The sequence below is a fragment of the Grampus griseus genome (genome assembly GCF_964374135.1).
Source record: "Grampus griseus genome assembly, chromosome: 11".
Classification (NCBI taxonomy): domain Eukaryota; kingdom Metazoa; phylum Chordata; class Mammalia; order Artiodactyla; family Delphinidae; genus Grampus; species Grampus griseus.
Genome location: NC_139005.1, coordinates 24,091,840 through 24,105,631, shown reverse-complemented (window position 1 = coordinate 24,105,631; position 13,792 = coordinate 24,091,840). Strand labels below are relative to the sequence as shown.

At 39.5% G+C, this 13,792-nt stretch overlaps 1 protein-coding gene across 2 annotated transcripts in view; it reads left to right on the top strand.

The window, feature by feature from the left end:
* Positions 1–13,792, top strand: part of TMTC1 (transmembrane O-mannosyltransferase targeting cadherins 1) — a gene marked incomplete at its 5' end in the record, with an annotated part of 260,055 nt that overhangs the window by 243,233 nt on the left and 3,030 nt on the right. The window contains 4 exons of one of the 2 annotated variants that reach the window (XM_082666290.1): positions 72–216; positions 1,137–1,274; positions 2,665–2,787; positions 9,342–9,419. In XM_082666290.1, the coding sequence (XP_082522416.1) occupies positions 72–216; positions 1,137–1,274; positions 2,665–2,787; positions 9,342–9,419 (484 nt within the window). The remainder of the gene's footprint in view (positions 1–71; positions 217–1,136; positions 1,275–2,664; positions 2,788–9,341; positions 9,420–13,792) is intronic. The other variant, XM_082666289.1, reaches the window with a different exon arrangement.

The window sequence follows — 13,792 nt, the reverse complement described above, 5'->3', positions numbered from 1 at the left end:
AAATCTAAGTTTCAACCTTTGGAGATGTACCTGTTAGAAGAAAATTGTCCATTTGTTTTCTCAAAATTCAGCGCCTTGCAGGTGACACGCAAAGCTGAGATATTATCACCGTTGGGAGCTCTATATTACAACACTGGCAGATATGAAGAAGCTTTGCAGATTTACCGGGAAGCTGCATCCCTTCAGCCTTCCCAAAGGGAACTCCGCCTGGCACTGGTGAGCAGATGGACAAAAGAAAGGAAATGGAGTAGGAAATACACTCATGGCATGCAATACAGGGAGCTGTAGTCAGTATGCCTCAAAATGGGAACTAGAACACTATACTATATCCATTTAATGAATATTCATATAACCAATGTTAGAGCCATTCACCAAACACATGGACCCTAAAAACGCTATTAAGTTTTTGTTTTGAAATAATTTCAAACTTACAAAAATTTGCAAGAATTTTAAATAACTCCCATATACTCTTTCACCCAGATTGATGAATTTTTAGCACTTTGATGCATTTGTTTATCATCCTCTCATGTATGTATGTATGTGTATATGTACACATATGTATGTGCATATTTAGGTATGTGTATGTGCATGTACATACTATTAATACATGATATTTTGTCTTGAGCCATCTGAGAATTAGAGATCTCATACCCTTTATTTCTAAATACTTCAGCAAATAGTTCCTAAGAACAAGGACATTGTCTAACCTAATCACAGTACAACTATCAAATTCAGGAAAATTAATATCAACAATATTTTTTATTTCAATTTTTGGATCATTACTCTTCCTTTCCCTTAGATTTTCAGTAAAACAAACTTGTTATCTTGTTATAAACACAGTGTTCTGTTGAAACCATAGGAAAAAATTTCTCTTGACATAGTCAACTTTTTTAAAAAGGCACAAGTCACTGAATGGCTTTGATGTTCCTGCCATTCACACACAAATGCATGCACATGCCTAAACAAAGAAACAAACAACATAAACTCTGGTAAGTCAGCCTTCTCTGTGAGTCACAAAGCGATTCTGAGCACTTTTGTGGGAAGCGTTTCCTGAATGCTTTATTTGATAAAGAGTGCTTTATTTGCTAAGGTGATAGCCAAGTACCTTCTAAGCCAAAGTCACTGTGGTTTCGCAGGCTCAGGTTTTGGCCGTGATGGGTCAGACAAAAGAAGCTGAAAAGATGACCAATCACATTGTGTCAGAGGAGACTGGGTGCCTTGAATGCTATCGCCTGTTGTCTGCTATCCACAGCAAGCAGGAGCAGCACGACAAGGTAGAGAGGACACTGCTTGGAGTCGTTTGGGTTCACAGGTAGAAAATGGGGTGCACCTGAATGACCCTCCAGCCCGCACGCTCACAAGGCCGAGCAGTCTTGAACATCGTCAGTTGGCAGAGCGTATCTTCTGGGCACTTTTCAGATACCTGCTTGATTCCTAAGATGTCCCCTTGAGACGCTATTTTCTTGGTTCATCCTTGGTCTGAAGATTTTATGTGGTATTATCTCAGTTTGTTTTCAGCTAACTCGATAATGATAAACACTAACATTTGTATGCTTTATCATTTTCCATGTTCCCTCAAAGATATTTTATAGACTCTTTATAACAACCCTTTAAGGCAGGTCAGTGGCCCTGTGTTGCAACTGTACTGTTTATCTCCATTTTAAAAGTCACATGACCAGTAAATACATGAATTGATTCAACAAAATATTTATTGAATGCCTGCTATATGCCAGACACTGTGGTGGGCAGTGGGAATAAAGTGGTGTGAGGAAAAAAAAAAAAAAAAAAAAAAACATTGCCCTTGTCCTTGTGGAGTTTACAGTCGAAGAGGAGACAGAGATTGAGCAAGTAATCACAAAACCAGTGTGGAATTATAGCTGTGCGCAGTGATGTCGTGAAGAGCAGCATGGTCCCTAATGGGCATATAATCAGGGGACCCAAGTGGTCTGGGTGGTTAGGTTCCCTGCAGAGTGATGTGAAGTTGAGGGCTGAGTGATGAATAGGAGTTATTAAGCAAAAAGGGGCAGTGAATAGCGTTCCAGGCAAGAAAAAGCACATGCAAAGGCCCTGTGTCAACAGTAAATGGCCTGTCTGAGGAATGGGCGTGAGGGAGCAGGGCGCCTGTGAGATGTAGCCACCAAGGTTGCTGGGGACTCAACCCCAAGGCTTGGGACCAGGGCAAGGGTTTTGTTCCTTTTCCTGGAAGAAGCTTTGGGGTCTTAAGGAAAAGAGCAACATATCAGATTTGTGCTTTGAAGGGCTCTCTGGCTGCAGAGGGTGGGCCAGTGGGTGCTGGGGGCAGAGTGAGCACCAGGGTCCTAAAAGGAGGCTGTTGGAGTGCTCCAGATGGACACATGGCCAGGGCAACACAACTGACCTCAGATCTTGTTTTCTTTCAATGGGATCACACGGCCTTCCTGAAAAGTGATCGGGGACATTTCATTGTCACTAATGTAAATAGGAAACCTGGAGTATAGGGAAATTATTTTGTCAGGGCTATTTCATTCCTTGATGAGAACATCAGAGAAAATGAAAAATGTGTTCTGATTGTCACTCACCACACTAGCTAATATATAGGAAACAAAAAGTATAGATGTTATCGTTTAACTTAGTTTTTCTGTATCTAACCTACATTTATAGTGTCTTAATTTCTAAACTGTACAGGCACTTGATGCTATAGACAAGGCTCTGAAGCTGAAACCAAAGGACCCAAAAGTTGTATCTGAACTTTTTTTCACAAAAGGAAATCAACTAAGAGAGCAGAACCTTCTTGACAAAGCTTTTGAGGTATAAAGACTTGATAAAATTGTTATTAAATTCATGGATTAAAATTAATACTCCCTCAATCTTTAATGAAGCATATACATTAAAAGCTAAGATCGTTGCCATGTTTTGTGGAGTGAATTTTCTGATTAATTGACATAATAAGTTTAATTTTTTATAATTGAGCCTCTGGTTTTTGGCTATTAGGAGTTCGACAATACCTCTGCATTATTTTCTGAATTATCACTTTGAACCTGATGTTTAAAGCATTCTGCATTTTGCCCTCAAACCAACTTCCCTCTCTCTCTCTCTCCTCCCCTCGTTCGCTCTTTTTCTCTCTGTTTGCCTTCAGTAACCCTCTATTTCAGCTGGACTAGTGCCTGAAGAGCTTTGGTGTTCCACACATCCTGTAACATTGTGCCCACACCACCCCAACCCCCTGCAGATTCCCACTCATCTACCAACACAGGCCTGTGTCCTCCCTCAGGAAGCCCTCCAGACCATCCTTTCTCCCAGTGACCTTGTTGCCTCTGAACTCCTAAAACAATACCTCTACCAGTCATTTGAAAGTGTCTTTTTTTTTTTTATACAGAAGGTTCTTATTAGTCATCAATTTTATACACATCAGTGTATGCATGTCAATCCCAATCACCCAATTCATCACACCAGCACTCCCAGCCTCCCGCTGCTTTCCCCCCTTGGTGTCCATACGTTTGCTCTCTACGTTTGTGTCTCAATTTCTGCCCTACAAACCGGTTCATCTGTACCATTTTTCTAGGTTCCACATATATGCATTAATATACGATATTTGTTTTTCTCTTTCTGCCTTACTTCACTCTGTATGACAGTCTCTAGATCCATCCACGTCTCAACAAATGACCCAATTTCATTCCTTTTTATGGCTGACTAATATTCCATTGTATATATGTACCACATCTTCTTTATCCATTTGAAAGTCGATGGGCATTTAGGTTGCTTCCATGACCTGGCTATTGTAAATAGTGCTGCAATGAATATTGGGGTGCATGTGTCTTTTTGAATTATGGTTTTCTCTGGGTATATGCCCGTAGTGGGATTGCTGGATCATATGGTAATTCTATTTTTAGTTTTTTAAGGAACCTCCGTACTGTTCTCCATAGTAGCTGTATCAATTTACATTCCCACCAACAGTGCAAGAGGGTACCCTTTTCTCCACACCCTCTCCAGCATTTGTTGTTTGTAGATTTTCTGATGATGCCCATTCTAACTGGTGTGAGGTGATACCTCATTGTAGTTTTGATTTGCATTTCTCTAATAACTAGTGATGTAGAGCAGCTTTTCATATGCTTCTTGGCCATCTGTATGTCTTCTTTGGAGAAATGTCTATTTAGATCTTCTACCCATTTTTGGATTGGGTTGTTTGTTTTTTTAATATTGAGCTGCATGAGCTGTTTATATATGTTGGAGATTAATCCTTTGTCTGTTCATTTGCTTGCAAATATTTTCTCCCATTCTGAGGTTGTCTTTTCGTCTTGTTTATGGTTTCTTTGCTGTGCCAAAGCTTTGAAGTTTCATTAGGTCCCATTTGTTTATTTTTATTTCCATTACTCTAGGAGGTGGATCAAAAAAGATCTTGCTGTGATTTATGTCAAAGAGTGTTCTTCCTATGTTTTCCTCTAAGAGTTTTATAGTGTCTGGTCTTTTAGGTATCTAATCCATTTTGAGTTTATTTTTGTGTATGGTGTTAAGGAGTGTTCTAATTTCATTCTTTTACATGTAGCTGTCCAGTTGTCCCAGCACCACTCATTGAAGAGACTGTCTTTTCTCCATTGTATATCCTGGCCTCCTCGGTCATAGATTAGTTGACCATAGGTGCGTGGGTTTACCTCTGGGCTTTCTGTCTTGTTCCATTGATCTATGTTTCTGTTTTTGTGCCAGTACCATATTGTCTTCATTACTGTAGCTTTGTAGTATAGTCTGAAGTCACAAAGTCTGATTCCTCCAGCTGTTTTTTTTCCCTCAAGACTGCTTTGGCTATTTGGAGTCTTTTGTGTCTCATTACAAATTTTAAGATTTTTTGTCTAGTTCCATAAAAAATGCCATTGGTAATATGATTGAGATTGCATTGAATCTGTAGACTGCTTTGGGTACTAGAGTCATTTTCACAATATTGATTCTTCCAATCCAAGAACATGGTATATCTCTCCATCTGTTGGTATAATCTTTAATTTCTTTCATCAGTGTCTTATAGTTTTCTGCATACAGGTCTTTTGTCTCCCTAGGTAGGTTTATTCCTAGGTATTTTATTCTTTTTGTTGCAATAGTAAATGTGAGTGTTTCCTTAATTTCTCTTTCAGATTTTTCATCATTAGTGTATAGGAATGCAAGAGATTTCTGTGCATGAATTTTGTATCCTGCAACTTTACCAGATTCATTGATGAGCTCTAGTAGTTTTCTGGTGGCATCTTTAGGATTCTCTATGTATAGTATCATGTCATCTGCAAACAGTGACATTTTACTTCTTCTTTTCCAGTTTGTATTCCTTTTATTTCTTTTTCTTCTCTGATTGCTGTGGCTAGGACTTCCAAAATTATGCTGAATAATAGTGGTGAGAGTGGGAAACCTTGTCTTCTTCCTGATCTTAGAGGAAATGCTTTCAGTTTTTCACAATTGAGAATGATGTTTGCTGTGGGTTTGTCGTATATGGCCTTTATTATGTTGAGGTAGTTTCCCTCTATGCCCACTTTCTAGAGAGTATTTCTCATAAATGGGTGTTGAATTTTGTCAAGAGCTTTTTCTGCACCTATTGAGATGGTCATATGGTTTTTATTCTTCAGTTTGTTAATATGGTGTATCACATTGATTGGTTTGCATATATTGAAGAATCCTTGCAACCCTGAGATAAATTCCACTTGATCATGGTATATGATCCTTTTAATGTGTTGTTGGCTTCTGTTTGCTAGTATTTTGTTGAGGATTTTCGTATCTATGTTCATCAGTGATATTGGTCTGTAATTTTCCTTTTTTGTAGTATCTTTGTCTGGTTTTGGTATCAGGGTGATGGTGGCCTCATAGAATGAGTTTGGGAGTTTTCCTTCTTCTGCAGTTTTTTGGAAGAGATTGAGAAGGATTGGTGTTAGCTCTTCTCTAAATGTTTGATAGAATTCACCTGTGAAGCCATCTGGTCCTGGACTTTTGTTTGTTGGAAGATTTTTAATCACAGTTTCAATTTCATTACTTGTGATTGGTCTGTTCATATTTCTATTTCTTCCTGGTTCAGTCTTGGAAGGTTATACATTTCTAAGAATTTGTCCATTTCTTCCAGATTGTCCATTTTATTGGCATAGAGTTGCTTTTAGCAGTCTCTTAGGATGCTTTGTATTTCTGCGGTGTCTGTTGTAACTTCTCCTTTTTCATTTCTAATTTTATTGATTTTATTGCTCTCCCTCATTTTTTGATGAGTCTGGCTAATGCTTTATCAGTTTTGTTTATCTTCTCAAAGAAACAACTTTTAGTTTTGATCTTTGCTATTGTTTTATTTGTTTCTATTTCATTTATTTCTGCTCTGATCTTTATGATTTCTTTCCTTCTGCTAACTTTGGGTTTTGTTTGTTCTTCTTTCTCTAGTTCCTTTAGGTGTAAGTTTAGATTGTTTATTTGAGATTTTTCTTGTTTCTTGAGGTAAGCTTGTATAGCTATAAGCTTCCCTCTTAGAACTGCTTTTGCTGAATCCCATAGGTTTTGGATTGTCGTGTTTTCATTGTCATTTATCTCTAGGTATTTTTTGATTTCCTCTGATTTCTTCAGTGATCTCTTGGTTATTTAGTAGCGTATTGTTTAGCCTCCATGTGTTTATGTTTTTTACACTTTTCTCCCTGTAATTCATTTCTAATCTCATAGTGTTTTGGTGAGGAAAGATGCTTGATATGATTTCACTTTTTTAAAATTTACTGAGGCTTGATTTGTGACCCAAGATGTGATCTATCTTGGAGAATGTTCCATGTGCACTTGCGAAGAAAGTGTAATCTGCTGTTTTTGGATGGAATGTCCTATAAATATCAATTAAATCTATCTGGTCTATTGTATCATTTAAAGCTGTGTTTCCTTATCAATTTTCTGTCTGGATGATCTGTCCATTGGTGTAAGTGAGGTGTTAAAGTCCCCCACTATTATTGTGTTACTATCAATTTCCACTTTTATAGCTGTTAGCAGTTGCCTTATGTATTGAGGTGCTCCTACGTTGGGTGCATATATATTTGTAATTGTTATACCTTCTTCTTGGATTGATCCCTCTATCATTATGTAGTGTCCTTCCTTGTCTCTTGTAACATTCTTTATTTTAAAGTCTATTTTATCTGATATGAGTATTGCTACTCCAGCTTTCTTTTGATTTCCATTTGCATGGAATACCTTTTTCCATCCCCTCACTTTCAGTCTGTATGTGTCCCTAGGTCTGAAGTGGGTCTCTTGTAGACAGCATGTATATGGGTCTTGTTTTTTGTTTGTTTGTTTGTTTTGTTTTTTTGCGGTACATGGGCCTCTCACTGCTGTGGTCTCTCCTGCTGCGGAGCACAGGCTCCGGACGCACAGGCTCAGTGGCCATGGCTCACGGGCCCAGCCACTCCGCGGCATGTGGGATCCTCCTGGACCGGGGCACAAACCCATGTCCCCTGCATCGGCAGGCAGACTGTCAACCACTGTGCCACCAGGGAAGCCCCATGGGTCTTGTTTTTGTATCCATTCAGCGAGCCTGTGTCTTTTGGTTGGAGCATTTAATCCATTCACATTTAAGGTAATTATCGATATGTATGTTCCTATTACCATTTTCTTAATTATTATGGGTTTGTTTTTGTAGGTCCCTTTCTTCTCTTGTGTTTCCCACTTAGAGAAGTTCCTTTAGCATTTGTTGTAAAGCTGGTTTGGTGGTGCTGAATTATCTTAGTTTTTGCTTGTCTGTAAAGCTTTTGATTTCTCCATCGAATCTGAATGAGATCCTGCCAGGTAGAGTAATATTGGTTGTAGGTTCTTCCCTTTCATGACTTTAAATATATCGTGCCCCTCCCTCCTGGCTTGTAGAGTTTCTGCTGAGAAATCAGCTGTTAACCTTATGGGAGTTCCCTTGTTTGTTATTTGTCATTTTTCCCTTGCTGCTTTCAATAATTTTTCTTTGTCTTTAATTTTTGTCAATTTGATTACTATGTGTCTCGGCGTTTTTCTCCTTGGGTTTATCCTGCCTGGGACTCTCTGCACTTCCTGGACTTTGGTGGCTATTTCCTTTCCCATGTTAGGGAAGTTTTCGACTATAATCTCTTCAAATATTTTCTCGGGTCCGTTCTCTCTCACTTCTCCTTCTGGGACCCCTGTAATGCGAATGTTGTTGTTTTTAATGTTGTCCCAGAAGTCTCTTAGGCTGTCCTCATTTCTTTTCATTCTTTTTTCTTTATTCTGTTCCACAGCAGTGAATTCCACCATTCTGTCTTCCAGGTCACTTATCCGTTCTGCCTCAGTTATTCTGCTATTGATTCCTTCTAGTGTATTTTTTTATTTCAGTTATTATATTGTTCATCTCTGTTTGTTTGTTCTTTAATTCTTCTAGTTCTTTGTTAAACATTTCTTGCGTCTTCTTGATCTTTGCCTCCATTCTTTTTCCAAGGTCCTGGATCATCTTCACTATCATTATTCTGAATTCTTTTTCTGGAAGGTTGCCTATCATCACTTCATTTAGTTTTTTTCTGGGGTTTTATCTTGTTCCTTCATCTGGTACATAGCCCTCTGCCTTTTCATCTTGTCTGTCTTTCTGTGCATGTGGTTTTTGTTCCACAGGCTGCAGGATTGTAGTTCTTCGTGCTTCAGCTGAGCCTTTAGTTTTATTTAAGGTGACCACTCCTAAAATCATGACTCAGTGGTGAGCATGCCCTTTGATGCAAAACAACAGGCAAAATATTAAAAGTATACCTCACGGCTCTGACATTTAATGGGATACATGTTATTCAGACCAAAAAAAAAGTATTTGAGAAATAAGTAACTCTCTTCAAACATTTGAAGACCTTTTATAAGGCAGAAGAAAAAGAAAGGCTTTCTAACGATTAAAATTATCCCCTGGTAAAATATATGTCCTTAAAGAGATACTGAACACCAGTCTCTGCAAGAATTTAAGCATGGGCTGAATAATCAGATCAGATTTTGTGAGAGATATAAGGTGTTTCAGAAACTACTCTAAGATTCTGTGATTATAAAAAAAATTTTCTTACAAACTCCATTTATAGTGAAAAAGGCCGAAGAGCACCATTTTCTTGCAGATCGAGGCCAGTGGGAAATGATGCACTGTAATAGAAATCACCTGGACTCCGGGCAGGCGCCTTCAGCCTTTTTAAGTCCAGAGGTTAGCTCTGCAAGGAAATTACACATTTCAGTTTCCTCCACTTTAGAATCATCAACTTAGAAAAATAATAGAAATAAAGGGGACATCTGTGAACTGGAAGACTGGTCATTTTATTAACCATTTTAATTTCCACATATGAAGAAAATGGTTTCCACAATCTGTAGTGTTAAAGATGGGTTCTCGTTTCCCAGCCTGAAGATATTTCTTATGTATTTAGAGCTATAAAGTGGCCGTGGAATTAAATCCAGATCAAGCACAGGCCTGGATGAACATGGGTGGAATCCAGCACATCAAGGTAAGAAAATAATTCACTTCCATGTGAACCAGGTTTTCCCTTTGTATTTTCTCTTTCTTCTCTTTTAAAAGATTGAGAAACTATTGTTAATTTCCTCTTTGAATTAATTGAATACTGAAAACATAGGTGTTCAAAAATGTAATTAGACAGTTTTATGTTCACTTTGTATTATCTCGATATTGAATATCATGAATCCATTTAAAAAATAAATATATAAATTAGATTTCATGATTTTGTTTATCATAAAGAAAATCATATGTACTTAAGTATCATCACAGAGCAGAGAAAATCTGCTATAGGAAGTAAAATTCTGTTGGCGCTACGCTGATGTAGCTTATTTTCCTGTGGCTTAACTCATTGTCAAGATAAAGTATTACTATTTCCTATACTTAATGTATCTTTTATTCCCTGACCTACTGAAAAACAAGGCTGTTTGTTTGTTCTCAAAAGAAAAAGCTACCTTTGACTGAATAATTGAAAATTACCCTTGGAGGACTATTGTCTATAATGAAATCAAAGATTCACTGGCATTCATTCATTCATCCAATTCATTTGACAAGCATTTATAGAGAATATCCTATGTGCCAGGTACTCTTCTAGGTACCAACAATACAGCAATTAACACATAAGACAAAAATTTCTATCGTCAGGCTTCCCTGGTGGCGCAGTGGTTGAGAGTCCGCCTGCCGATGCAGGGGACACGGGTTCGTGCCCTGGTCTGGGAAGATCCCACATGCCACGGAGCGGCTGGGCCCATGAGCCATGGCCACTGAGCCTGTGCGTCCGGAGCCTGTGCTCCATAACGGGAGAGGCCACAACAGTGAGAGGCCCGGGTATCGCCAAAAAAAAAAAAAAAGTGAAAAAAATTTCTATCGTCATGGAGCTAACATTCTAGTTAGGGGGAAATAGGCAATAAGTAAATAAACACATACATACATACATACATACATAGAATATATCAGATGGTTATAAGTGCTATGGAGAATAAAAGAATGAAAGAAGATATGGAGTGCTGGGGGTAAGAACTGAAATTTTAAACTGAGGTGGTTAGGGAAGGCCTCAGTTAAAAAGTGATGTCTGGGGCTTCCCTGGTGGTGCAGTGGTTGAGAGTCCGCCTGCCAATGCAGGGGACACGGGTTCGTGCCCCTGTCCGGGAGGATCCCACGTGCCACGGAGCGGCTGGGCCCGTGAGCCATGGCCGCTGAGCCTGCGCGTCCGGATCCTGTGCTCCGCAGCGGGAGAGGCCACAGCAGTGAGAGGCCCGCGTACCGCAAAAAAAAAAAAAAAAAAAAAAAAAAAAGAGTGATGTCTGAGTAGAGATCTGAAGGGAGCAAGCCACTTGGCAAAATAGGGAAAGTGCATGTGCAAAGGCCCTGAGGTGTGAGTGTGCCAGTGTATTTGAAGACTAGGGAGAAGGCAAATGAGAGGAAATGATAGAAGCTGGGTCAGAGAGGTCACAGGGCCAGATGATGCAGGGCCTTGAAAGGAATTGTAAAGTCTTCAGCTTTCATGCCAAACAAGTTGGGGTCCTTGGAGGACTTTGAGCAGAGAAATGCCATGGTCTGACATGTTTTGAAAGGATCACTCTTGTTTAGCTAACTTATTTTCAGGCTTCTATCAGTCTTTACCCTGACAAAATAGCGAGATAGTGATTAGAATTTAAACAAAGCCTAAATAGGGTTTACGATTAAGTGGGAACTGCTCACTCTGAGAAACACAGTAAAACAAAAAGGTGATCCATGACTATACAGATGGGAGGGGATAATGGGATAGTTACTCTGCAACTATTAGCCTTGATCTAATAGAGGAACATTGATGGCAAATCCAGTCATGACATCTATCAGAGCCCAATAAACCAAGCTCTGATCTTAATGACATTCTAGGGTGTCCAGCAGTATCTAGTTGGGAAACATAGAATGAACTTACTTTTAAAAACAGTAACGTAATAATTTTAAATATTTAAATAATATATTAAATAGTTGCACTTTCAGGTAATACACTTAATATGTTTTTAGATGGAGTGCACCTGCATTTAAAGAAATGGGTTCAATTGTTAATTAGATAAAGTACAATAAATGCACTCAAGAGTGTTCATTAAGTCTGGAAATAAAGAGAAAATAGTACATTTATTGAACTCTTTCAGATTAACAAGTGAACCCATTGCTTTAAATTTAGAGGTGCTTCCCCTGCAAAGGTATCTGGAGATTGAAGAAGGATTTACTGAGTGTATTATTTCAAAATATAACAAACACACTGATTAAAAATTAGTTTATCTTTTTTCATCTTGTGGCCATAATGTATTAGGTTGAACAATATAAAATTGCCATGTTTGTAATTTTAAAATGTTTAATTTTAAATGTAAATTCATATGATGCAATCCAATACAAATATATGATGCAATCCAATACAAATATATAGACCATAGATGCAATCCAATACAAATATACAAATATATATGGATGTAGTCATTTTGATGTCACCGTTAGGGTGCAGGATTATCATTATGACGCCTTCAAGAACAACCATTAACTTTCTGTGACCTTTGCATTGCCAGGAAGCGCATGCATCAAGCAGTGTTATCCCATTCCTGGGCCGCACTGAGCCTGAGCCTGGGTGAAGCTTAGGAAGGACTGAGGGCTGTGCAAGGCTGAGAGTTGGAATAAGGCTTTGCAAGGAGATGACACAAAGAGAGAGAAAAAGAGACTTGACTCTTGCTCATACTACTTGGAAATAAAAGATGATATTTTTCATGAAGTTTTATGTAAAATGAAATGGATGGACCAAAAAAGTTACAGTACATTCTTTTTTTTTTTTTTTTTTTTTGCGGTACGCGGGCCTCTCACTGTTGTGGCCTCTCCCGTTGCAGAGCACCGGCTCCGGACGCGCAGGCTCAGCGGCCATGGCTCACGGGCCCAGCCGCTCCGCGGCATGTGGGATCTTCCCAGACCGGGGCACAAACCCGTGTCCCCTGCATTGGCAGGCGGACTCTCAACCACTGCGCCACCAGGGAAACCCCTACAATACATTCTTTATAATCAAAGAGTTGCATCACCTGGGCCATATCACAAAGTACTATTTTCAATCCTGCCTTATGACATTAATGCATTTTCTAGAATGAAACTGGCCAATAGAACTTTCTGAGATGACAGAAATGTTCTATGTCTGTACTGTCCAAGGTAGTAGCCACTATCCCCACATGGCTAATGAGCACTTGAAATGTGCCACTGAGCAACTGAATTCTTAATTCATCATAATTAACTTACACTTAAATAGCCGCATATGACTAGTGGCTATCATAGTAACTAGCACATTTCTAGAAATTGGATAATTCAAATTCCCTATCTAGCATCTGGAAATCAAGGACGTTGAATTAAGGGCTATAACTTGTTTTAAAAATTAAGGCTTCCAGGGCTTCCCTGGTGGCGCAGTGTTGAGAATCCACCTGCCAATGCAGGGGACACAGTTTCGATCCCTGGTCCGGGGAGATCACAGATGCTGTGGAACAACTAAGCCCATGCACCACAACTACTGAGCCTGTGCTCTAGAGCCTGTGAGCCACAACAACTGAAGCCCACGTGCCTAGAGCCTATGCTCCACAACGAGAGAAGCCACTGCAATGAGAAGTCCGCGCACTGCAACGAAGAGTAGCCCCCACTGGCCGCAACTAGAGAAAGCCCACGCGCAGCAAGGAAGACCCAACACAGCCAAAAATAGACAAATAAAATAAATAAATTTATTTTTTAAAAATTAAGGCTTCCAGGGCTTCCCTGGTGGCACAGTGGTTGAGAGTCCGCCTGCCGATGCAGGGGACAGGAGTTCGTGCCCCGGTCCGGGAGGATCCCACATGCCGCGGAGCGGCTGGGCCCGTGAGCCATGGCCGCTGAGCCTGCGCGTCCGGAGCCTGTGCTCTGCAACGGGAGAGGCCGCGACAGTGAGAGGCCCGCGTGCCGCAAAAAAAAAAAAAATAATAAGTCTTCCAGTTGCATCAAGAAAAGAGCAACTTGAGGGAGAAAATAACTCTATGATAGATCTTTTTGTGAAAGGACAGAGAAAGCTGGTGATCAGAGGAGATGCCTGGCACCAGGCTAAGACCTAACTTCAGAGAAACCTCTTGGGAAACCGATTTCAAAATCAACCGCAGTAGGAACACAGTTTTGAGAGCAATCTAAGAGCCACAGATGTTCAGTTATCTGCACCTATGTGCTAAGCTTAATAAACATCAGGAGACACTCTGAAGATAAATACTTGAATTGAAAACAATAGTAATGTCACTAAATCCAGGTTCTCATTTGTTCAGAAATCTGTTCAGCCTCTTATCAGAATCAGTGTTAATAATCAGAAATATTTTCATTTGTGCACATGCCAGCTCCTGG